This window comes from Excalfactoria chinensis, chromosome 15 (genome assembly GCF_039878825.1).
Source record: "Excalfactoria chinensis isolate bCotChi1 chromosome 15, bCotChi1.hap2, whole genome shotgun sequence".
In the NCBI taxonomy this organism is placed as follows: domain Eukaryota; kingdom Metazoa; phylum Chordata; class Aves; order Galliformes; family Phasianidae; genus Excalfactoria; species Excalfactoria chinensis.
The window spans coordinates 6409199-6436670 of NC_092839.1; the positions used below are offsets into that span (position 1 = coordinate 6409199).

Sequence of the window (27472 nt, forward strand, 5' to 3'; positions counted from 1 at the left end):
TTCATTTAAAATTCTGTTATGATGCACTGTCACCTTGGACAGGATACAGATACATGTAATGGTTTACACGCAGCACTATACACAGCATCAGTGTCTGCTCACAGTTTTGATTTTCTATGTCTGAAAAGAAGAATGACATTAAAAACCAATAATTATATGTAAAATAAAAATAGAGTGACCAACAATGACTGTCTCAGTTACCGTTGCCTATTGCTGTTTATGACTGGTCACGCAGAGGGGAAGATGCACATATCCTGGCTACCTGTCACCGAGCCATCCCATCTTTCTGCAAAGGAACCACTAAGTGATTCAGGAAACAGGGATTGCTCTCAGCTATAGGGATGCTCAGAGGTCTGAGATGAGATGAACAGCCTTTGATTTCAGAACTAGAGATGTGAGTCATATCTCAGCTGCAAATAATTTTCTCCTGAAAGCATCGCTTGCTTATAAAGGACAGTAAAGACAACAGAGGACTACAACCCTTCTGCATTTGTAAGCAGTTTTGTGTCAGAGCCCTAATCACAAGCATAGCTGTATCACTGCTTAGTAGCGTGTGTTACTGCTCATTGCACGCTAACATACAAGTCACCATATCTCTGCGTAGTTTCCCACTCTTCACATGTTCATTTTTTCATCTCTAGGAACTGTCTTTCTAATGTCTTTCTTTACAATCTCTATCCCAGGTACTTTGCCAAGAAAATGTAAGAAAGAACTGCTGGCAGTAAAACTACGAAACAGACCAAGCAAGCAGGAGCTGGAAGACAGGAATATTTTCCCAAGGAGGACAGATGAGGAAAGACAGGAAATCCGGCAGCAAATTGAAATGAAGCTCTCAAAGTAAGTTTGTCTGAGATTAGGGGGGAAATCTCCCTTTTCAATGACCAATACATCACATTTACAGCTGTCAGTCCGTCACGTGAGAAAATCTTAACTGCCTCTTCAGTCAGGATTGCCTTGATTTCAATGGAAAACAAGACATGAGTAAATGGAGGTTATAAACCTGCAAATCTACCTGCGGTTCCACAGATGTGATTAAGATTTTAAGTCCTCCAAGAAGGCTAGAGCTTTAATGGAAAAGCAGTAATCTAATTGTACTGATCTGATCTTGCCAGGCCAGCACCAGCAGAATTTAAGGCTAAGGGCCATTGCTATAACTGCATACTCAAAGAAGGGAAAGCTGCTGTGTGCATTGGTGGCTGTGTTTCTGTTTTAAGGGAGGAGCAGATTCAGCAGCATTGCCCACACATGGGTAATGTGTTTGTGTAAGTCCTGCTGCGGGGATGGCAGGAATGGTCTGGTTTTGATCAGTAACCAGGGCAACAGTGTAGAGCTGGGTGAGAAACAGCATTGCCGTGGTATGTAGCCTAAAGCAGAGATTGGAGGTAACTATGGGACTGCATCATTTGATTGTGTGTGTGTATGCCATTTGTTTTTTTGGTTCTTGGGTTATTTTTCCCCTAAAAGCTACATTTGGGGTATCTGAAAGCATAAATTTTTTAGATGAGACAAAGTGGACTGCTAAATAATGTGTGCTGTGCCTGCCCACACTGGGACAGCAAGCACTGCTCACCGCCAAAATGCTTGGAATCAAACTGAGAAACACGAACAGAAGTTCATTTTCAAAGCTTATTAAACATTAAATATCTCAAGCCTTTCCTGAAAGAAACATTTATTGATATTTAGGCTGGCTCATTCGTGTGCGTGCATTTGATTAAACTCTACCTCAGGGGACAGTGACTGAGAGACACATATGGATCAAAGCACAAGTCCTAACAGACCAGGGCTTTTGGGAGGAAACACCACTGCTGCCACCACACTTGCTAAGAAATGAGCTGCTGAATGAACATAGATGAGATTTAGCGTAAATGTCCTGATGCCCTGCAGTGTTGGATGCTGCAGTCACCTTCTTCCAGACTCACAGGAACTGCAGTTTATTCTTTGTTTTATGGCAGCACCTTACACCAAAAGGAGAACAGTGCAGCGCAAGTGACTGTGCTAGGCAGCAAATGACAGCTCCTGTCACAAAAAATATGTACATCCTGTGCAAGAAGACAATCCCGCATTACAGTGTACATTAAATTCTAAGAGATACAGACAGAGTACACATAGATGTGCCACCTTAACAGCCATTATTTCAGGAGAGAAAGTAGACCTTGTATATTCATGTCAGGGAATATTTCAAGCTGCGCTTTGATGCTGTTAATTCCAGTATTTTGGTCAGACAAAAAGAAATGTCTTCATAGGTCAGGTTCCTAATTTTATGGCTCTATAATACACCAACAAAAAGGTTCCCATCCCACTGCACCTTTAAAAACAAGCTGAACCACCACAGAATATACAGAGGGAGAAGATGATCTGTTCGGCAGCCACACCTCATTTTGCTGAGATGCCTGGAAGGTCACCTCTCTCTCCAGCACTGCCTGACTTCTGATGTGACAGGTCTTATGGAATTGCAGCTTGAGGTGGCATAACTACAGGCTTTATCTTTTTCATTTCATTTGCCATTTTACTTGCTTAATAATGAGCCTGGAGAATTATTTTAAAGGAGTCATAACTCAAGCCAACTATCGGTACAAGGACTTAAAAAGAAAACTGCTCTGCTGGTGAAGAAAAGGACTGGCTCATAGGAAATGTACTCTCTATAGATAAAGTCAGTAAAGATACTCCCCACATTGTCTCTTATGATCTCACGAAGCAATCTGTGGTGCAGGCTATTAGTCTCAATGGTTATGTCTAGAGAATGGCTAAAAGCCAGCTTTGTTCCAAGTGCTGGAAGACAGTCTTTCATTTAGATGCTTCCTCCTGGAACGTGGCAGGTTCAGCGCATCTTGGGAAACAGACGGTGCAGAGATTGCTGGAATAGCCAGGAATGGCAAAGCAGATTGGAAGCAACCTCCCACACAATTTCCAGCACATATGTGCACTGGCAGAGCTCAGCTCAGCTCTTAACTCATCCACCAGAATAGAATGTGACCATGCAAACAAGCTCAGGTGATGGATACACAGAAGAAATATTTACACCAAGAAAACAAGAAATGTGTTAAAAATGAAAAATCCCAAACCTAGAAGTTGGTGCTGGCAAAAGCAGAGGAATCAAAGCACCCTCAGTTGATCCCCCTGGAGTTTCTGACTAGCTCTCACTCCCTACAATGCAGACTACCCCAGGAACCCCACTCAGAGCACAGCCTGACAGTAGCATGGAAATTTAACCACACTGGGGAGAAGAATGAGAATCTTGGATGAGATTTTGAGGTCTTCACGTTCATTCATTTAAAGGTACTCGTGCAGCTTAATCTCTCTGTAGGTGTGACAGCCTGGAAGTTTACAGCTTGCTTCTAAGTGCTCAAGTACAAGGTACTGTCAGGCAATTGGGATCCAATAGACATGAATGCTTTCTGTACGATTTTGCCATTTCCTGTGCAGATTAGAGCACATTACTTCCATACTGGTAACACTTTGATAATTGCAATGGGACTTGCCTGCTCAGCTACGAATCTACATGTACCATCAGGCTATAGACCTGTCCCTCTGCACGAGAAAGTAATGTACAAGCAAATTAGAGAGTTGTTATTCAACTGCTGTCTGCATCAGAATAGCAAGTAAACAGGCAGTTGTTTTCAAGATCAGTATTTTACAGCACATTTGCAGGGATTTGAATGTTTATAGCTGCCTAGAAAATTGCTTGCTTCGCAGCTAACACAACCTAGCTCTGTAGCCTAGAAAGAAAGCTGTGCCGATGTATATAATGTACAAAATGCATCAATAATGGCACCTAAGCGACTTAAAGAATACGGAGACAAAGAAAAAGCATTTTATCAAAACCACTGTGTTTTTTTCTAAATGGTTCTAGCTGAAATGCATTTTAAGGGTAGTTGTGAATTTGGCAAGAAAGTCAGCTCTGTGCTGTCACTCTCATGAGCATTTGCACAACCAAGAGCACAAGCGTTCTGTTACATCTTTTGGGCCAGATTCTAGCTTTACAGCAGTGCAAGTTGACTTACTTCAGACTCACCATTGTCCAAGTACAGAACTGAGTATTTTTTTTACATGCATTGATGCATTTGTAAAGTGTATTTCCTGTCTTCTGTATTTCCAAGCCAAATTACCACTTGTTGCCATGGAAACATAGACATCTCTCTCTTCCTCCATCCAAACTGGTAGCATTCCATCTTCCTCACATTTCCCTTTCCAGTCATGTTTTCTGTTATTAATTCATGCATCCCAGTGCCCCTGGCCACAGTATGTGCTTGCAATGTTCTACTGTGCATTAGACAACGGAGATTTTGATACTCCAGGCTCCCAATAGGTCTCGTTTCCTATTATTATGGGTTCAGAGCACAGATAATAAGCCCTCCATGGAATTCAATGAATTGAGAGCTCTTTGTGTCAAGAGGCAGAGAGACATTTGCAAGTACGATTATTTGCAAGAACTGCTTTCTGTCTTATGGACCCACTTTGTTCTAGAAGGGGTTTTAGCTGAAACCTGGAGGAGTAAAATAGTTGCTTAACTGAAAAGTGATGTAGGAAAGGGCTGTTTAATTAAATTTGATATCTGAATGCTTGGAAAGTTAATGTTTGAACTGCCTGGGTGGCTGGTACTTCTCAGGCATGCTTTGTGTAACCACAGTAAAAGACACTCCATTATTACTTAATGTTGCAGCAAAAACATGAATTCCCGGAAAAGATTATACTTGTAATTTTCATTTCATGTTCTGTGTCACCTCCTTGGATATATTTGCATAAGTAGACACAAAGCATTAAGCAGCACTTACAAGATTATGGAGATGGGAATTCATATGCATAAGTGCGGGCATAAAAGGAGTCACACAGGAAGAGTGACAGCTTTTGTGAACCTAAAACTGAACTAAGCCATATCAGAAATCCTGGCCTGGGGAAGCAGATCGTGCTGGGGCAAGGTTTTTTGTCAATGTAAATTGACAAAGGAAGTACCTTCATTCAGATTTACCACATCTGGGTGTCTGTGGTTCTAGCGCTGCCCTGAGGTTCTCAGAAAGGCATTTGCAAGTTAACTTCCCAGAAAGTGCCGAGGTAGCAAAATGCAGACCCAGATTAGACTCTGGTTTGTAGCTCGGCCTCACGTAACAGAGCGTGAAGTTCACAGCGCTGCTGAAGGCAGAACAACACCAAGCAAACAGCACTTCAGATTTGCAGCCTAAAAAGCATAAAGTGTGACGGTTCGGCACAGAGGAGTCATAAAGGAAAATTTTACCTATTGTGCCCTGTTTCCTGAGAACAGCACATCCAGCACCGTTTCCTCATGGGAATGGCTCAGAGCAGCTCTGCTGGCTGGAAAGGCATCAGTCCTCCAGGGGGATCTACTGGCAAAGCAGGCTGAATTCACAGGACTTGGGGGCATTCTTTACTTGATTTGATCAAAAGGAGAGTTAGGCGTTAATAGCCCTAATGAAGAAATGTATTTAGCAGATGCTAAACTGAGCCCAGTTTAGAAATTGCCCTAAATTTACCTGGAGATGACTTTGTGTTTGGGTTGCTTTTCTTTTTTGATACAGCTCTGACTGTGCTCAAACTCCCACTGGCTGAAGTAGAAATTAGGGAACTGTCCTGATTTAGGTTGTAAATTAGACTGGCTGGGAAGACATGACACAGATTTGTGTCAGAGACAGAAAGGCAGGGGCAGAGAAAAGATCAGCTGTCACCTCTAATTAGCTGTGTCCGATTTACCGCATGCCCTCCTCATTTGGCAGGAATCCTCCAGGTTACCTTGTAACCAATGCTAAAAATAACCCTGGTGAGCTCAGTGTGGGTGTCTACACAACCCACAGTTCCTTGCATATGACACAAGCTATATATAGAAATACAATTTAATTCTGTGGGCGTCTGGGTAAGCCAGGGGAGTCTCCCGCTCTGCACGAGATCGTGACAGCCTACGGGCTCAGGGTTGCTGGTGGGGATTTGCATGGGGATGCCGTGCTATTTCATTATCAGCTTGCACAGAAGTGCATTTAGACTCAGTGCTATGTAAGGATTTGGGATTTTTTTTTCCCCATGTTCTGGCTCTTTTCCATTGTAAGCTCAGCTTTTCAGGCTACAGGAAAAGACAACCAACGAGCATATTTGGGGAATAAGCAGTAGGAAGACCGGGGAGAGGCTTGGAGGACAAGGGAAGCCTCTGGAACTGAGATGCCTGAATTCCATAGGCAATAAGATTCCCTGCATCCTTCCTTGAAGTCAGGCATTGATGCAGGTAGAAACTCCATTCTGTACCCAGTGATGGACAGTGCTGGCTTTGCAGTGAGGAAGGTTTGGTATCTGCTGCCAGAATTCCTCAGAGCAGTGTTCAAGGATAAAAATCACAAGGAAAGAGAAAGCTCATGTTTAGTTCATGTCTTCAAGAATTGAGTGAGTTCAGCCTCCTGTTTACAGCACTTTTCAGTTTCAAGGGAGCTGCCATACAACTCAAATACACGTATTACAAGAGATTCAAGACTATCAGTATTTGACATACCCTGCCCCTTTTTCTTAAGGACTGAAGAGCTATTGAGAAAGGTACCGTTTGTTTCCTTTCACTAAATATATCTGCAAAAATAGAACGAACTTCACTAATGTGAATCACTGATCAGCAAGTAACAAACCCAGTCCCCACGAGCATGTGATTATAGCAGATCCTCCTGAGAGAAGTACTTCAACGAGAAGTGTTTGCTTGCTTCAGTAATGAAGTACAACACGTGCACAATTGATAACAGGACATCCTGTCAGCTGTAGGCAAGAGCCACAAGCTGCACCTGAACAAGAACCATTTACTGTATCACAGTGACCCACTCACGCTTGGCAATGATGTTCGAATACACTGTTTCGTTCATAACGTGTTGCAACAGTGAAGATTTCGTTCTGTAGGTTAATACTTGATCTGAACACTGCACGTATGACTCAAAGCTATTCTCAGTGCAGGTTTACAACTCCAAAGATTCAGCACGATCTGTCTAGGGATGAGAAAGTTTTACATCAGAGGATCACAGCCGATAAAGATTTCCTTCTGGGAAGCCCAGCTCCTTGTGCTGCTCTGTTCTAGTTCCCTGACTCCAGTGCTGGGAATTCATAATCAAACATGTTTTTCAGAGCAAAGTGAAGGCAAGGGCAGCAGGTCAGCGCACAGCAGGGAAGGGAAGAACAGAGCAGCAGGTGTGAACTCAGAAATATTGAGGGCCTTTTCTGGGACACACAATCAATTTCTTGAACTGATCTTCTAGCATAAATGACACATGTAAGAGAAGAGATCAAAACATGTCAGAGTCCAGAAGGCCTGAATCTATTCCACATAGCTTAACAATATAAATAAAATTGCATGAAAGCCACCTAAACAAGTGTAATTTAATAAGGAAAAAAACACTTTGGGGATGAAAATAGTATGTTAGCTTTGCCCTGCTAAACTCCCTACAAATAGCATTGTGTGCAGGCTCAGATCCCCTCCCAAGAACTAGGAACCAAAATGTGCCTGAAGGTCTGGGGCCATAGCCCTGTAAATACTGAGCAGTCATTGAACAAAATGGAAATCTGCAGAAAGCCAATAATATTCTGTAACGCTTCAGCTTAACACTGGATTATGATTCGGGTCCTTAAGCTGATTTGGAGCACAAGTAATTACAGAAGAAATTAATTTAATTTGTGGAGTTTAGAATCATAGAATCAACAAGGCTGGAAAAGATGTTTAAGAGCACCCAGTCCAACCATTCACTGATCACCAATATTTCCCACTGAACCACATCCCTCAGTACAGCATCTACACTTTTCTTGAACATCCCCAGAGGAAAGATAAAATAGATTAATCAGTAGGGACCAAAACAGGCTGTTCTGGTTGTCACAGCCATTCATGCTGTTCCATGACAAAAACCTGACCCAAACAAAGTGCTGTAGCAGTTGTGGGCTACCAGTAGTTTAAGTGACAGCTCAGTAAAGCATGGTGGCAGCCCTTGCCATTTGTGATGGGGGTCACTGTGTTGCTGTCATTACTCACAGGTATCTTTTATCACTTGTTCATGAAACTTGGGAACAGTATTTTATGCACTTCATGTGAAGCACTTCAGTGTTCTTAAAAGCAAGATGGGATGGACAGTACATACCTTTAAGGCTCTGAATGGGTATGAGCAAAAATCTAGGCCTGAAGAAGGGCTGACTATATTCTTTCAGTTTTAATGTACCTGACTTCAGTCTTCCTTCATAAAATTATATACAAACAAAAAAGAAAGGTTTTTACTGCTCCCCTTTTCCTTTAAACCTAATCGGCTTCATATGCAAAATGGATTTAAGTGACTTTCACCATGACTATTGCTGTGAGTTGCCTGCAGAATACCTAAGCAATTAGAATTTACTTCTCCCACAGAACATGCAGTGTGGCTTTTAGATGGTGGAAGGGAAAAAGATGAAACTTTCTTATGATGTGGTGTCACATTTGAATGCACCATACTTGGAGGGCAGGCATCGAGTACCACAGCAATGTGTTATTGCTGATTTATGGGGCACTGCTGTCAGCTGAATGGTTTGCACCTTTGCATGAAAAATTCAAGCATGTTTTTAGACTTCACTCCAAAAACTGGCCAGGCCTGATGGCTCCCAGCATGTGATCAAGGAAGCAGCAATTAACACACGGCAGTTGCTGGCTGTCCAAATACAGTTAGGGTTACTACCATTTCCTCCTGCCACAGCTCTGAGCACAACTTATGTGGACTAATTCATTCAAGATCTTAATTCCTCCCAGGAATAGAGGCTTGGGCTTGCCGCTTTCATCCAGTAAAAGTGGGTCAGTGTAGCACAGTTCCTGCCTTTCTGAAATAATCTCAGGGACAGCTCTAGGTGGTGAAAAGTGAAAGGAATATTTAGAAAATAGACAGGAAGCAAGGAGAAGAAACAGGTCAGAATGGAGGCTGTTTTTAATCAAGCCACTTAATAAATACTGTACAGTCAGATTAATGATTAAAATGTAGTTCAGCTAAGTCTTTCTGATTTCATTCCCTGTGCCCACCTGGCAAGCTGCAGCTGAATCACCTGCTCTTGCAGGTTTCCCCTGGTGTCGTGGGATTTATCATATAACTTGGGAGCTGCTTGACCACAACAGAGTACTTCAAGTTCCCTTCAGTGATTTAATTACCTTGAAAAACAGACACTGAATCAGCCAACACATTTCCCTGACTCTCCAGTCTCAGGATAATGATTCTTTCCTAGAAGTTGCCCTCATTTTCTGTCTTTTTCTGTAGCTGTCATGTTGCAGAACAAAAGGCCTCTCGAGTTCAATAGTCTGTGCTCAAGTATTTATCCAGTGGAACAGACAACACCCTCTGATGCTGGGGAACTTACACAGAAAATCCACCTTGCAGAGGACCCTCCACTCAGCTAGGAAATGGATCGGCTTGAAGAGCCAGCACGTTAGTAAAATCCTCGTCTTAAATCACATTAGAAACAGGTTTCTTCAGCCTAGTCAGTTCACTGTTGCACCAAGATGCACCAAGTTATTTTTTTAATTAAAATTATACAAAATGTGGTTGTGCTGAGACACGAACGGTGGAATAAAGATGTGAGTGCCTCACTGTTGGCAAGAAAAGCCCACTCTAAATGAAGACAGTGTGGCTCACAGATGAACTCCTGCATCCATTTGCTTGAGATGAGTGTATTCATCAGGCAAATAAAGTTGTGAATGAATTAATACTTCCTTAGTTTTTCAGAAGTAATAGCAGTAAAAACAGCAAGGACAGCCTCTCCAGATAGCAGCTGGTCTGTTCTGAGGAGACATACCTAATTGGAAGGTGTTTGCAAAAGCCATTTTCTGGATGGTGCACAGTGTGACCTTACAATTATAGCTATCACAGGGGGTGGCTACAATACTTAGAAATATCACCCAACAGGAAAGATGCTCCTTTTCAAGAGAAGATGAGATAAACCAGTACTAATGTTGCACAGAAAGTAGTATTGATAGATGCCGTGTTATTACCCTGAAAGCAATCTCTTTGCAGCTTATACAACCTGAAGGAAAGATATAACAGTGTGTGGAAATGCCAGCCTTCGCTCCATGAGGATGACGAGGGCAGGGTAAGCAGGGACTTGCTGGCACACTGGAGGTTCTGGGCTCAAATGCAAAACTCCATCAACTGCAGTGAATAAAATAAGCCAAAAAGGCCTAGAAAATCTGTGTGGTGGAGGTGGTTTGGGCACAGAGGCCTTTCCTAGTGCTGTTGGAAAGTCATTGCCACCTGGCATTCCTCTGCTTGGCTCCAGCAGCTCCTAGCAAACACTCAGGAGAACAAGCAACTCTAGTGCAGCACAGGTGTGGTATGCATGAGCCTCTTTATCAGGTGTAGAGACCTTCCAAATGCTTTCTGCTGTGGCCTTGCACTGATGGTAAAACAGTTTATGTTGTGCCACAACAAATCATAAAATAAATGTCAAAACTAAATGCTTGGGTCAATGTGAAATGTTATATAATTAAATTATTATATTTTATTCAGTGCAGGAACCTCTATTTCTAAAGTACTGAAAATGAATGGATAACCTTAGCAGAGACTTTTGGGGAAAAAAAGAAAAGAAAAGAAGATTCAGTGCAGTGAAGATACAAATTCTAAACATTTTCTGGGCAAAGGCTGCAGGGCTCAGGCCAGCGTTTGTTAATGACAGCAGGACAGCAAGCTGCAGGTCTAGCTCTGAGCTGGAAAATGCTGTGCTAACAATAGCATGTACGACAGAAACAGCAAACAGTACAACAGATGGTGCTATGCTATCTGCAGGCAGGGATATCCCAACCGTTTGGAGATGCTGCGTGGGTGAGTGACGGGAGAGAACTAGGAAGGGTTTGCGTTGCCAGGGAGAGCATTCCCAGAGAGATCTGTACCATTTGACAGCAGGTGTGCAGCCACAGACATGGTCCCAGCAGGGTCTGTCTATCCCAGGAGCATTTACAGTTTTAGGAATCACAATCACTTCATTTTTTTTCCCTCTAGGGATTATACAAAGCCAAGACAGCACTGTGATTTCCTTGATTTCCTTCAGTGATTAAGAAAGCTATCCCCTGGCAGGAAGCCTGACATTACAACCAGTTTGCAAAGCGCAGTGACATGCCCTCACCATTCCAAGCTGCCAGGTTAGTAGGCTCACAGCAATTGAAAGGAACAGCTCTGAAGAAAATACTTGCTGTTGCTTCAAGCAACACCTTGCAAAGACCACTATACTGCAGAACTTTATCTGTTGCTTCACTGCCTTTGCAGCTGGCCAAGGGGTCCCTTTATATATAAACAAAGGTTACTGGGAGCAGTGAAGTAGATCCTATAATGCTCACATTGCATGGGGAAATTCTCAGCCTCTTTTATCCAAGGCAGGAATGGCTACTCTCAAATTATTTTGCATTAAATGAAGATGTGGATAAGAATTTACATATAGCAGGCTGACAAGTGACACCCACCAGCAGTTCTATCTGCTCTCTGCAAATCCAGCTGTGGATCCTTCCAGTGACCCAAATCCCAGCAGTATATTGCAGTGGCATCTGTTAATAGGAGTAACTGTTTGTATGTTAAGTGTACAGCATTGCAGGATTCTTTTAACAGGGAGCATCCCAGATGAATTCACAATGTTTTGGAATACTTCCATCCACACACAGTATCCCCATTTGATGAATCCTGAAACGCAGCCTGTGCTACAGTCCAAACTGACTTATCTCCTGACATTTTGACCTACTGTCACTGTTCTCTCTGACAGTAGTGGCCAAAATTGCATCCTGACTGTACAGGATGAGAAGTCGTGAGCCTACAGACACCTCATTTCTTGTAGGGCTTGGGGATGGCTGGCAATCCAGCCTCATTCTCTCTAGAGGATTTCAAGCACAGACATTGTATTAGGCACAGTTTACACAGTAAAGTGAAAGAGAAAGGAAAAAAAAATAGGGTTTAAAACATGTAATTACCCAGCAAGCACCCAGGAGTACATAACTGTGTGCCACTAGGAATATTAGAAGGTCTTAGTAAAACAGTGGGCCCTGCTGCAGGGCTAAGATTTGCTTCTGGTCTAATAGTGATCAATTTGCAGGCTCCCCACTGTTGCACAAGCGGTTACTATCAGAGTTGATTTTAGTATCACTTTGGCCATGGTACATGTCTTTCTTTAAAATAATATAAATAGTAATACACACATAATCGCATAGAGAGAAACCTTTGGGATTTATATAATTCCTTTTCTTTACTTGTGCTCAAGTATCCAGCCCACAATGTTCTCAATTTGCCTGTCTGAGATATGTAATATTCATTTCTTTTTTTCTATGGGAACACTGGGCTCCAGAGTTTTACTTCTTTAGAAAAAAGAAAATCAGAAATCTATTGCAATGCAATGAAACACTATTCACCTTCTTCAGCGACCTGCACAGTGTGACCTAGATCATAACCAGTATGTGATTGCAGTCGGAAGACCCTTCAACATATATTTTAGTAAACACAGCCTTGAGCCCTCATCAGCCTCCAGCACAGAGTTGCAGTGGGAGCACTCACTCGAGCTGTGATTTGAAGAACATGTTCTTTCAGCAGTTTTTCTTGCTGGGTTATTTTTAGCTTGAATGTATTCCCTAAACCTTTTCCTTGTCCAGCTGCACGGCGAAGGACATGCAGCAGTGAGTGGTAGCGTGGCTCACAATGACACTGCTACAAAAAGAAATGCTCTAACTACAGCAGCGTGTCTTCAGCTAAATAACCAGCTGTAATTTCATCACCCTATTGACTAATTGTGTTACAAACAGGGCACAGCCACTATCTAGCAACTCCCTTAGACCAAAGAGTGGGGAAAAGCAGGTGGAAAGGGGAGGATGAAGGTCCTGCTTTGAAATATTATATTCACAACCAAACTAAACCATGTTATTTATTAAATAATAGCTGAGCTTAAAATCAAAACTCATATCAGCCTCGGAACATAGCACAGCATCCTCCAAGAGTCCTCAAGTGAAGACTGAGAAAGGTACTAAAGCAAAAGCTTTCAGAAGGTGATGGAAGGAGGCTCTTCACCTGACACTGCAGCAGGCCTTTGAGCCATAAGACTGGCTCTGTGCACTAGCTGTTTGGCCTTTATTCCTCACACCTCCAGAAAAAAAACAAGCATGCCACCAAAGGTCAGATGCTGCAGGACTTTCACAGGTGGTGAAAACAGTGATTACTGTATAGACTTCTCCATCAGAATCCTCTCACATGATTAGGCACTGGCTCATCTAAGCAGCACTATGCAGTAGTGAAGCTGTCACAAGGACGCAGGTCCTTTCAGGCATTACCAGGATCAAGGCACAAGGGTCACGCCAGGAAAGTATGTAGTTTTCATTCCCACACTGAAATATGAACTACTCAGCACAGTGTGTTTATTGTAGAAACGATGATGATAGACAACTGTAATCGGCTGAGAGATGACGGCCAACATAATTAACTGAACTTTTGCTGATTTGCAGCCTTGAAAGTTCAAACAAAACTGAAAGCCAAATAAATGAATAAACTGCATAATTAAGGCAAAATATATATGGCCATTACATATATTCACCATTTTCCTCTGGGTAACTAAAAGCAATTTTCTTTATTATGTATTTTTTTTAATGTAAAAGATAGCTTGGGGGAAAAAACAGACACAAATATCGGGCAATTTTAAAGCAGTGAAGCTTTGGCATGCAACCTGCTGAATTGACCATACCAAGTCCCCACATTCATATTGTTCTTCAGCCTTCTACTATCAGAGAATAGCAACTACTATTACAGGAAATGCTGGCACGACACTCAGCTACCACTTTGTATGTGCTCCAAAATTGCCTTGGGGCTGAAACAAGTTTGTGTTTCTCTGCCTGCCTTCTAATTTTGTGCAGAAGAAAGTCTGTAAAAGGCAAAGTCCCTCCTACCAAGGATTTACCACTACCCATAATTGTACTCTGCAGGCAGCACTGTGCTGCCACTGCTCAGTGCGTGGGTGACTCAAAGCCCTGGCACACATCCTTCTCACAGCCACTTATGGGAAGGATGAGAATAAATGTCTCGTTGAGTTGAACACGATGTTCTGATAATAGAGATGCCAATTTAAGAGACATGATGGGAAACAGGCACAGGTAGATTCACGAGCAGATGGCACAGGGCACTCCCATTTCTCCTCCCTGTGCCCATTTCCCGGCTAGGCTGGAGCTCTGCTGTGAGAGGGATCCTCCCCACCACACCTTGCAAAACCTCACGACTCTTTCTGCAGAACTACCTGCCACAAGAGGCAATCAATGTGATTGCTGCTGGCAACAGCTCACTTACTGGTGGCTGGATTGATCGTGTGCTTGTTAGTGTGGAGTCCACGGGCAAACACACGTGTGAGCCTACCCTCCCTCCCCCCAGCTCTGTAGGAGATTATCAGATGCATGTGGCCCTAACTAAGGACAAGCAGGAAAAGGATTCCAAAGTGCATGTTTTGGCTTCAGCTATAAAGATGAAATACATTCAGTTTTATGACAGGTAAATCATAAATATAATATACACCACCCAGAAATACATTTGTAAAACAAAGAAGCACATTTTGGGGACAGATGAGAAACCCCAACAACACAAACTTCCTGAAGTTCATTCTGCTAAATACTTATAAGGGTCTGTGGACAGTTGAGACTCCACAAACTGGCAAGAGGAGCTGGGAAGAGTGGACTGGGTCTGAGCACAGCCCCACGTGCACATTTGTGCTGTACCTGTTGCCCATTTGTTTCTCCCCAGCTGTTCTGCACCCATACCTGCAAATGCACCAGTGACATAGCTCACTGTAGCTTTGCTGAGCTGCAGTTCCCACAACAGACAAAAGATATTGCTAAGGTTAACTATGAGGACAGAGAACTTGGCACTCTCCTGCTTGTAAGACATAATGATGCATTGCCCATCTGATAGCAGACCCTGGGATCCAAGTGATATGCACATCATCAGACTGCTGAGGATTCAGTCACCTGTAACACTCCAATATCATCAACCTTGTGTAATGCTGGTGCTAAGACGTCAGTTTCTCTGAACATGAAGGAGAACCTGACTGTGAAAAGTAAATACTGATCATCATTCACAGACACGTGTGAGGGTCATTGGGCTCAGGAACATGTGACCTTACTCTGGAGGGGATGAGCAATTAGTGGCTTTCCCCTGGAAGCCAAGTCCAGCATCTGTACACACACACGTGTCTGACATGTTACATAGAGGGACCTCAAATCAGGCTCCTGCAGAGGAGGGCTGCAGCAGACCTACCAAGGGAGACTCCCCACCTCTGAGACCAGCAGACCAGGCTCGTTATCTCCCCAGACAGCCTATTTGCCACAGCTATGCACCACACATGTACGTCAAGGGAAACAGCCAGACATGCATAGATTTATTGCCCCTCTTGGAGCCAGCACAGATCTTCCATGAGTCTCACAGCATTCCCACGTGCCTGCTGCATGGAGGAAACAAGTATCCTGAGGCCACATCCAGATTCTCAGCACCTGAGGTGCTCTGATAGCAGAAGCACACGTGGGCACACCTGCAGGCTGCACTCAGGGCCAGGCACAGCTGACAGAGCTGCTCCTGTCACCCAGGAGATGCAGTGCACAGGACATGGGAGTACACATATACATACATCAATCCATTCATCTTTTCAAGCAGTTAACTGAGGAAAACAGCCTGGAAACAAACTGAGAATACCTCCCAGAACTCATTCCAAACTTGAAGGTTTACATTTGTTTTGCATAGAGCAAAAGTAATACATAGGCTTTGTCACCCTTCACAACTCAAAGGGCTGGTCACACACAGCCCCCGAACTGCTCTATCATTCATGAGGACAAAACATTCAGATTCTGAATCCTCTGATTCGACCCTTTGGTCTCTACCCAGATTTGTAACATCGCTGACATGTTGTATGGGAAACTGGTAATCACAGCCTGAACCTCTGATTAACCAGCTGAGGCAAGTGTCAGGTCAGCTGTGGGAGCACAGGTGAGGGTATTCAGCTGTGCTCCCAGAAGGGCTGGAGCTTGACTCTACCTGTTCTAGACCTCGTTTGAGGGCTGACCACCACTAAAGCAGCATCTCTTTGAGATTGCTCCTCTGTGGAGACTGCCTCAGTGTTTTCCAGCCAGACTGAAGGCTTCTATACTGGTGTTTTTTTCCTATAGATAATCTTTTATCACCATCCTTCTTGTATTATTACCATCTTTGTATTATTTTCACCTTACACGTGTACACTGCAAACTCTGAACCACATACAAACACCATTCACAAGGAAGCAACATCAGTGCCTCCAGCCCTGCGTGCTTTCTTGGAGGCAGCTGCAGCCACCTCAGCTGAGGCACTGAGGATTCAGCTCTGCTTCCTTCAGCACTTAACACGTTTTTGTGTAAATCAGGGGAGGGGAAGCAAATTCCTGGAGCTAATGCAAAACACAACAATATCCATAACAGACACTTACATTGTGTGCAGACTGGACAGAGACAGGATTTGCCTGCAAGTTACTTGAGAGCCCTCAAGCTACAGAAATGGCTGCCTGTGTGGAGCTGCCCCAAGGGAACGCTTTGTGCCTTAGCAGACAGCTCAGAAAAACCCCAAACCCAGACCTTAGTGTTCCCCTGGAATATAGCACTATTAACCAGAAGCTCTTCTCAGTACCAGAAAATACATATTTCAGCTCAGTTCACTTGAAAAGAAAGCACTACTATGAAGGGACAAAGGTGGTGTGCTACATTAGAGCTCACAGCAGCCTGCAGTTACACAGAGGTGAGCCGGGCCACAGCAGGGTCAAAGTTCCTCACATGAAAACATGACAAAAATAGAAAGCACGGGACTCACCCATCTTCTTCTGTGCCTGTCTTACATCCACAGCAGAGGTTCCCTTCAGACTTCTGCACCACTACTACTCCCAGGGCTGAGGGATAGGGAGATAGGCTGGGGGAGGGCAGGAGCCTTAAATCCACCCACCCCCAGGTGCAGGTGATTTGCTAAACCCCCAGGAAACAAATCAGCACTATGCTTTGAAATGACCTGCAGCTCCATGCTACAGGATTCTATTTGTGCAAAGCTCGGGGAGATTGTGTAGAGTCCACTGTGAGTTCAGTACTTAGCTTCTATGAAGGCTCCTTTGTGTCCTGTGCCAGCTTCATCCTCTGGTATCACACACGGGCTGCAGTACAAAGACTTCTGATAACCATAATACTGCCAAAGTTTCTCTTTTTTTAAATGTAAGAGATTTGAGCATCCCTTCTCTGGGGTCAGTCACTTTCAACGCCTGCCTTACAGCCTGCTCTCAAACCCACTCTCAAACGAAGGGAAGAAGAGAGCAGGACGCTGTTTCCCAGGGCTGTGTGGTGGCACTTCCAACATGGCAGTGTTTGCCCTCATCACTTCGTCTGGGCTGGCCGCATTGCGGTGCTTATGGCAGGTAAAGCAGGTGGAAAGGGGGGGTTTACAGCAGCTGGAGGCATCTCCTGAACAGAAATATTGATGTAACAGGTGGATGCAAGAAGCCCTTGTACTGCAGTGGAAACAGATGTAGGCAGTGTCGCCACCTCGTTATTACATCATGACTTCAGCTGTGTTTTCAGCCTGTCCCCACCTTCCCTGATAGAAAAGTCCTTTCCTGGTTTTGTGGCTGTGATAAAAGTTTGAAAGTGCTGTTCTCATCTCTGAACGATTCACACAAAAGTGCAGGGCTGTATGGTGTATATTTCTGTCTGTGTGTGTATCTGCATCTTTTCCTTTCCTTGGGGTAAAGCTGAAGTTGTGCACAGAAATAATGTTATCTCTGGGCACCCACCACATATTTACCAAAGTCAAGAAGGATGGAGGTTTTTAAGTAATGAATCAACATAAATACAATAACAATATAAGTACACAGAGCATTCACTTATATATCTATTCTCATGCTTCATTCTCCATTAGGGTTTTAAGCACTCAGTTTCAAGGGGCTCTAAGAAATCTGATGGAAGATTCTGGGAAAATCTGCAGATCTTGCATGGAAGGGCTGTAGTTAGGAATAGCTGATAGACAGGCATGGGACCAGCATGTGAGTAAGTCACTCTTCCTTGAGTTATAGTATCAAATGCACACCGATCTCCTTCAAACAAACCCAGACAGAGCTGCATAATTTCTGAGACATTAAGGAAAATGAGGGAGGAGTGAAGGGGCAGCAGATTAAAAATACACTTTTAAATCCTTCAGCGGAGTTTTTCAGCATCGTTTCTGTTTCAGTTTGGATTATTGCAGATTGCAGAGCTGGAATATCCAGCTCATTACTCTGAAGAGAAAATCCAGAGACCTAGAGGAAAATCTGAGGTGAGGTGGGAAGAATGAGCATTAGGTTGCAGGTGTCTGCAAGTACAACAGCTCACCATGTAAGTTTTCTGCTGGTGTAAGCCTGCTGTAGTTGTGATGCGTTCCTGTTGCCAAAGCTGAGGACAGAACAGAACGGGTCTCTGCAGTGATTGCAGGGAAATTAGAGAATGATAAGGAGCAGCATTCATACTGTCTGCTGTTGGTCTTTATAGCATATGAACACAGAGCTGAATTCTAAGGTGTGTTTGGTCATACCCAGGAAACAAGGAGAAATTAGAATTAGACACTCCACCTCCCTTCCTCTCCCCCCCCAATTCTGTATATCTGGTAAAATGCAGATCTTGGTATAGCATCACTTTATCATCATTCCTGTATCTTCTGTGCACAGTTGAGAGATAATTACTGCAACCATGGTTTGCAGTGTGGTCCCTGCTGTATTGCTTTGTCTGTAACTTCGATCTCTGGCTTGGTAACACCTGCCACAGAGGAGACGATGAGAATCCCTGATGCTGCCAGAACACAGAGCAGGAAGCATCATAAACTGCTCCTGATCTGTTTGCTGGATTATTGGTTGAACGCGAGCAAATGCAGTGTGCATCTGTCTGCCTAGGGGAGGGCTTCAATTACCTGAGATTCTCTGCAGATATTGGCAGTGTCTCGTGGGGAAATCTCATTTAGTATGCAGAATAAAATCGCTCTGGCACTGATCATATGATTTGAAGACTCAATCCTGAAGCAGCACTACAGAAAGGGGAGGTGAAACTGCACAAGACACTCCGTTCAGACAGCATGAGGCGGTGAGCCGCACATGAATTTTATTCAGCAGGCAGGAGGAGAGCTGCTGGATTGGTCTGTTAGATGTGGAGTCGGGAAACCACAGGAAAGCTTTATTTCTGGCAAGTCTGCATTTGTCAAGATGCATCACTGGTGTTACTAGGAGAAAAAGGAAGCCCGCTGCTACAGAGATTCAAAGGTAGAAGCAGAGGCTGCTACAGAAGATGACTGTGAAACTCCTTTGAAAACCACCTTAACCCTCTCTCTCAAGAGTGAATTTAACCATTGGAGAGCACTGGTTCCATCTGACTGTCTGGGAAGTGTGGTGAAAAGGATGCATGTTATGAAGAAGCATTCCACCAACAGCACTGCAAACTAGAGGAGAACTTCTACCTGCATTGCTGATATTTGGCAAACATTAAACAAGAAGGCATTCTGGTACCAGAATCTTGCGCTTGGAATTTTCTTTTTCTTTTCACCTCCAGTCCTGGAGAAGGATTTCGTGTTCTCCTCCTTCCCAGAAACACACACAAGGAAAACACAAACTAGAACTTGGAATCCTGCAGACTTTCCAAAGAACAAGCATGGTACAAAATGTGATTTTGGTGTTTTTCCGCAGGCGACTCAGCCAAAGACCTGCTGTTGAGGAGCTAGAAAGAAGAAATATACTTAAACGTGAGTACTTCCTTCTTAATATATCTTAAATATTTGCAAGAACCAGCAATTACATTTGTGAAATGTATTCTTTTAAAAGATATATTAATTTATTGGGGTTATTTTCTGTACCTAAAAGTTTTCACGTTTAATGTGTCCTGGGTTTCCAATATTGCAGAGATGTGAATTTACACTTTCATAAAGGCGGGCAGTTTAGTACAGAAAAGAGAGACTTGCTTAAATTTCAGCCTTGAAATGATTTATATTGTGAACACACTGCTGTGTGTGTCTGAGAGGGGAGTAGCATCCAGGTGTCACGCAGTGCAATGACACAGACTACCATTTTTGGAGACACTGACTGTCTTGGCTAAAGGGAACGGACAAAGCATCCTTGCAAAGGTGTGAGGACATTTCCAAAGGCAAGTCAGAGAACTATCATCCTGAGATATTAACAATTCTTAGGGGGAGAATTCCAGGCCTATTATAAATAGTCTTACAGAGGAATATTGCTCAACAGCTTTCAAATAAACACAGGGCAGAAACTTGAAACTCTTTTCCTAAAGATTGGTGTTAGGGCCAAGGGATCAAACAGGTGATAGATGCATTGGGAATCCTCTAAGCCAGAAGAAGAGTGAGCTCTGAAATTCTCTCTGCTCTGGGGTCTGAGATAGGAGAATGAGAGAAGCTACCTGCTGGAATGAAAAGAACATTGCTTCTCTTATTGTTGTGGTTTAGTTAGTGTTGAAAGTAAAAACCAAACAGCACAACACCACAATAGCAGAATGATGGAATGGTGTGACAATGGTTTCCTTCTCATTAAACATGAATAAAACATCTTTATATGGCCATATATAATATGTCTATATGGCATATAGCGTAGAAACAATGTTGCCTTTGGTGTTTAATTCATATTTAATTATCAACGTGATTGCAATTCTTTAGAAAAAAAAGTTACCCATATTTTGTTACCTAGAATTCAATGTCTCAGAACTTTCCTAGTTTAAAGAAAAAACTTACGCAGTTGCTATAGAAGTTACTGTGGACTTCATTTCACTTCTAACACAAAGGGGTTCCACAGTCAACTTAACTGTTCAGTACTCTTCCAAAGCATACGTTGTACATGCTTAAATTGGACTCATCTGAGAAATGTGCGTACCTAAATGGGAAACAGGGTGCGTTCTTTGAAAGCGTGAATGGATCAACTTGGCCTAAATTTACCTGTCAGCTACATGAGAGATAAGAACAAAAACATTAACACAGGATTCGGAAACGTAGAACCGGATTCTCCTTAGTCAGTGCCTCAGATCTCTCCTGGGACCTGTTTTTATTTAGTTCCCTAATGGAGGGCTGATCTTTACCAAAAAAAATCTGTTCCTTTATGTTTGCTTGTTGAAGAATGCTGGTTACATCCTTAATCTGGGTTAAACTGGCAAGCTTTAATAATAAAAGTTTGAATACATTCATATAATGAGCTTAGAGAGAGAGAGATAAAGCAGAAAGAAGATAAAGCAGAATTAAAGATATTTCCTGAATGCTGGCTAAACATACTGGTCTAGATTTGGATCTCATTTAAAGGAGCTCCTGACGTGAAGCAAATCCATTGACTTCAGTTCAGTTGCTCAGGCTTTGTACCTGTTTGTCTGAGAACGCAGTCACTTCCATCCCAGTTACCTGTTCCATTAAGTTAAGTATCTGTCAAGAGCTGAAGTCGTCACTAAGCTGTGACAGCAGTCATCTTAAAGGCTGGATAGATGCAACAACTCTAGGCTCCATTGTGAGTTGAGTGTGAAAAGTTTACAAATTTCCTTCTATTAGTGTGAACATTGAAATTCTTGTTATGGTTTTTAAGCACCTGCGCTGGGTCTGACTTACAAAGATGTAGCAACATAAATACTCTTCGGTGAAATCACTACAGCATCCTGCAGCTTGTGAGGGTTTGTTAGTTGACTCATAAGTTTCCTAACATCTCTGATGTTAATAACACACTCTGCTAAGGAAAACGAAAAGCCAACGCTTTCTTACAATTCTACTGAACTTCTACATCCTTTGCTTTAGTGATAGAAACATTGCTGGTTCACCATCACAACTAAAATCAAGACCCAGGTGTTCACACGTGTTCTTGTACTCAGCAGAAAGCTGACACTGACATTCAAGAACGCAGCATCTCTTAAATCACGCTCCAGAATCCCCAGCTCATTCTTAACACCAGGAATTGTTTCAGTGTTATGCACAGCTAAGAATTCCCCAAATAACTCACAGAGCAGAAAAAAATGAATGGCAGTACTACAAATGTCACTTCACAATTGGGAGCATCTCTCTACTGAGATTTATAAAGCGAGCCCTCCCTAATGAGCGTAGCTATGTGTAGGCAGAGTGATGCTAATAGGGAAAACCCTCTCTGCTTTGTCTCTGTGATAGTGCTTGAATTTTGTATTGCCTTTGCTAGCAGTTCCTATCTAACCTTGCTTTGTATTTTCCAAATGAATTGTTTCTCACATTTTTACATTTGGCATTTTCTTGGAGCTGGGAGTAAGCACTGAGCGTGTCTGAACGTATCACATATGGGTCACTATGTAATGTTTTGTATATTCAAATGTCTTTTTCAGGCATGTTAAAGCTCACACATGATTTTTAGTACTGGAAGTATATAATAAACCAGAGAATCCCAGAGTGGTTAAACATTTTTCTCTAGAAGCTTTGTTCAGTTCACAGGCTCAGGCCTCAATTTAGTAACAGATAGTACTAGAAATAGAAACGCCATTACCTCGTATCCCAAGGCAAAGGATATATTTCAGTGTTACAGCACTCCGCTCTATTTTTAGACGCAGTGTGTAGGAGTTATCACGGCTTGAATGCTAATAGGCACACACAAAAGCTAGCTGGCTTAGGTTAGAATGGAATGCTACGAAAGAAAACTTGTGAGGATAAAGAGGTTCAAATATCAGTGGCACAGATACAAAGCATGCGAGTCAAAGATAACTACTATGGCAGCGTGTCCATCTAAAGATGTAGCTGAGAATTAAGGTGCTCCAGGACAGAACGTTACTTTCCCTGAAGCTCCTGCAATAAGTCTTTTCAGCATCTACTGCAACATAATGGCTCCAGCAAAATGGAGAATAGAAAATAAATTGATGACTATGGAATGCTTCGATTTTATTTCCAAAGTTCATTCAATCTGAGGGTTGGTGTGGCTGCTGTTGGCTTATTAAAACTCAGAACTGGAGTTCAGAGCTCAGGAAAAGCTGTCATTGGCACCAGTACCTTGTCCTCACACAGGGGTGACTGTACCTTCTAGTAGAGAAACAGAGGTGTACAGAACTAAGAAAACAGACAGCCAAGAGCCAGCTACTAATTTTTATGTGATATGATTCTCATTGCCTTGGAAACTACTGTTCTTCCTCATGAAGAAAATCATCCTTTTTCTTTTTATATTCTCTGTAGAAAGAAACGATCAAACGGAACAGGAAGAAAGAAGAGAAATCAAACAAAGACTGACAAGAAAGGTAAAGTCTTGCAATACCTTCCATTAGCTTTTAGAAAGCTGGTGAAATACTGACCAGTCACCTAGGCCACTATACATTATACTTCCTTCTCTGCAGTGCCTGAGATAGTGGTATCTAGTAAACGAATATCTACCATGTCTCAGCTATGAGAATGGATAGAATATTGACATATACATTTTAAATGAAAAAATAGTATTTGCTTGCACAACGCATGTTTCACAACTATGCTGCTATAAAAGCAGTACTTCATTCTTTGTAGCAGAGCTGGACTGGCTCCCTGCTGAGCACCAGAAGCGCTCAATACATTCCTCTTTGCATTTTAAGGTGTTCTGAGATCTTGTTATTCTGTTCTCAGGAAACCCTTTTAGAACTATAAGCCAATAACTTGTTATATCCAAACTGGTTTGGTCCTGAAAATCCTTTGCCTGCTCTAAATTTATGCATTTTATCAATTTCAAGGTCAAAATATTTTCATCTTTTCTCCATTATAAAGCCACTGTGCCATAGCCCACACCTCAAGTCGAACAGTTATGACTCTCGTAACAGTAGTCTAAAGGACTTATGTTAAGTTCCATGGAATTTCCAAGGTGTTTTTATTCAGACACATAAATGCACACTAAACTAAAATGGCAAGCAGAAAACACTGCATGGTTTCTTCAAATGTTGGTTATTAATATTGGCTCTGTTTTGTAAAACTCTTTAATGCAGCTTAACCAGAGACCTACGGTAGATGAACTAAGAGACAGAAAGATCCTGATTCGATTCAGTGATTATGTAGAAGTGGCAAAAGCACAGGACTATGACAGACGAGCGGATAAACCATGGACAAGACTATCAGCAGCCGATAAGGTACTGACATCAAATATTATTGCTTTCTACTTGACTTGTGTAAAGAGTTACATTGGATTCTGCAAGTACATTTAACCTCTCTAAATATTATGGTTACTTGATATGCTGTAAACACACTGACCAATGTATACTGTCATTAAAAATGCCATTTGTAAAATAAATGCTTATTTAGTACAATAGAGGTCAGCTTATCCAGGGAGGAAGGGAAAGATGGATACAATCTTTCTTCATGCTTTAGGCTGCAACTCAAATCCACTTCCAGTGAGCACAAAACATCCTCAAACTGGAAGTTTTTTTCTTAGACATGCAAATGCCCTTCACCCTATTCTGAAACATGCAGTATTTCCTCTCCAGCTTCCTGTGAGCACTCACAGAGTTGGTTGATCTTATATTTTCATGAGCATAAATAAGCAATTGTTTCTGCTCCATCATATACCTGCCACATAATTAATTTACATGTGAATGTAATCTTCACATTGAAGTACCTGAGGTACAGCCAAAGGAGTACAGCATGATTCCAGCCAGAACAGTTGCTGAATAAGGAGTTGGGAAGTTTCAGGGATGCAGCAAGTAGAACTAGTGCAGATGCTGGGATAATTACTGGATAAGTAATAAATACACGGCTGGATTACTTACTGCTTTGGTCTGAGGTGCAGAAATCAAATTCTTTGTTCTTCATTCCAGTATTTCCCAAGTGAGAAATGTAATAAATGGCTTTAGAAGACTTACATAGAAAAGGAACAATATCTTATCTTTTCCTATGTTAGCTCTTCTCTAGCAATCCATAAAATCATCAGCAATCTGTATAACCTAAATATTCAGCATCTCTACTGGCACAGTATGCTTTGCTGTACCTAACACCCGTAATTTCTACTTAATGAAACTCTTTGTAAAGAGTCTGGTATTTTACAATACTTATAAGTACAAAATTATTTGCTAACTCTCTTCTATTTTCATTTCCTAGGCAGCAATTCGGAAAGAGCTAAATGAATACAAAAGTAATGAAATGGAGGTACATGCGTCAAGTAAACATTTGACAAGGTCAGTCTTCCAGCTATTTATTGCCATTGCTTGCTAATAAAGTCTCTTTGAGTCACGAATCTGTAGATTTCGGTCTTACATGCTGCATGTGCATAGAAGCTGTGTTTTGAAAGAAAATGGATGCATTTTCTTAAAATAAGTATTAAGAATAAAGCATTAGCTTTATTATTAGCTTTTAGATCATGGTGCAGTAAAGAATGTTACTGACAATGAAAACTGTGGCCTAACTCCCAAAGGAAAAAATAAACCAACAAGTTCCACATAGATTTTCCATTTGCACTCGCCAGTAATTGCAAAATGGCTTGGCTGGACCCTGAGAACTGTAACTGCACTACAGTCATGGCATACATGTGGAAATGAGGCCATGAAAATTAAACTTGCTTACAGTTGCTAATATTCTACAACAGTGTTTGTGTACCTTTAAAGAGAATGAACACTGATTTTAAGGAAGTTAATAAACCAGAATTTTTAAAAAAATGTATATTTTTAAAATGTTGAAGTCATTTAAAATAGTCTCTTATTTGTCCTAGATTTCACAGGCCATAGAAATTTTCTTCTGAGAAGAATTCTGCCCTTACTTTTTGATATTGCTGCTGAACACACGTCAGGGAATCATCTTTCCCTTATGTTCAGTCCTGGATACCTTGATGTTTATGTGAAAGAAGGACTGCGGATGAAAAGTCTGCAGCACTTAAAAGAAGAGTGAAACAACCAGAGATGATCTTCACTTTGAAGCCAGAAGAGCAATGGCCTGTTGAACGGGATTAGCTGCTGAAAAAGACTGAAGTAAAAGTACTTGAAAGAACCTACTACTCTCCTTTACCACTTGTTTTAAACTGTTTTGCAGTCTATCGTGGAAAAGGAGATGTGCATGTACAGGCTTTACCATTCCAAGGCCTCTGACATAATGGACATGACACACTGTCATTCAGTATTACATTGACGAGACATTTTGAACTTACCACGATTAGTTTGTAAGACGCTTACGTTCATGTTCTAAAAACTAATTTAATGTATTATAATTTCATTCTTTTTTTATATAATGTCTTAACAAACACAGCTGCAAGCATTTTTGACTCCTGTTACTTTTGTTCCTTAATTAAATGACTACTTATTGCAGGAAATGAACATGTTTCCTGAAGATGTTTTCTTTTCAGGGGCAGTTGGGAAGGGAAGAGATTTCAGTTATTATGTACCAGATTAATTTCAGTAATTATGCACTAGATTGTATCCCTTCTTTATCAACACAGAATCTTCAAAAAGATCATTTTAGGTAAGGACCTCTATCTTATGTAGCACCAGCACTTTGCACCAGGCCCTTTGTATACCATATTGTCATTACACAGTACTTTCAGACCTCTAAAGAATGACAGTTAAGTTCAGTTAATATCATTAGAAGTTACTAATTCGCACAACCACATATAAACAATCAATATAAAAATGTTCTTTCATGCTTAAGAAATTATTTTAATTGTTTTAATAGTAAAAAAGTATGTATGTAATGATTTCTGGATTGTAAAGGGAAAGAAGTTACTAAATGACAATAAGCAAATAGAACTGGTTTAAAAAAAGATAAAAGCTAGACATTTCTAATAATGCTTGACTTCTAAAAACATCCAAGGATTCTTCTCAAGAAACTACTAGGAGGAAAAAAGCAAAAGAAATAAAGAAAAAATACACTGATACCTGGAAAGGACGCCTTATGAGACAGCAACAAAACGATGTAAACTCCCAAGGCAAAAATTTCCCTGCAGGTGTTTCAAATGCTGTCCTTTCAGGAAGTGACCCAGTGTCAGAAATCTGAAGAGGGTGCTGTGCTACAGCTTTGCTGAGATGATCTCCATGAAGCATGAAAATAATCAAGAATGTAAAGGTAGGTAAAATTGTTTGCATAGATTAATACTGAATTGCTGTCAGCTAGTGAACAGAAGCAGTGCAAACAGCGGATGGACGTTCAGTTCTCTTCAGCTGCTGAGTGTGGGAATGCAAGAATATAAATAGTATTGCACTTCAGGTAACCTAACATTTATGAACTGAAGGTAAGGTTTGGCACACAGATGCTGCCATTTTAGTTGTCTGCTTTGAATGACCTTGGATTTTCCAAGCTACAGACTAAAAGACAAGTAGTGTTTTTGTAAGTACTTTGCCATGATATGTTTCATAATTGTGTCTTTGTTGAATCTGATTGCACTTGCTCAATGTTTTTAGAAGTTAATGGGGCTCAGTAAAGACAGGAGGATGGACAGTACAATTTCATACTTATATTTCAATAGAAATTCTTACTAAAAATACCCTTTTTTTCCCCAATATGTGTGCAGTGTAAAAGAAAAGAACTTGGGCTGTACAGGGTACTTTTTAAAACCTTGTACA

At 41.8% G+C, this 27472-nt stretch overlaps 1 protein-coding gene across 4 annotated transcripts in view; it reads left to right on the plus strand.

Annotated features, from left to right (window-relative positions):
- PHACTR3 (phosphatase and actin regulator 3) overlaps positions 1–26770 on the plus strand; it is a 90980-nt gene extending 64210 nt beyond the window's left edge. For all 4 annotated transcript variants that reach the window (XM_072350081.1, XM_072350082.1, XM_072350084.1 and 1 more), the window contains exons 8-13: positions 684–837; positions 19675–19730; positions 23151–23212; positions 23921–24061; positions 25026–25102; positions 25633–26770. In XM_072350081.1, the coding sequence (XP_072206182.1) occupies positions 684–837; positions 19675–19730; positions 23151–23212; positions 23921–24061; positions 25026–25102; positions 25633–25648 (506 nt within the window). In that variant the 3' untranslated portion in view covers positions 25649–26770. The remainder of the gene's footprint in view (positions 1–683; positions 838–19674; positions 19731–23150; positions 23213–23920; positions 24062–25025; positions 25103–25632) is intronic.
- The last annotated feature ends 702 nt before the right edge of the window (positions 26771–27472 follow it).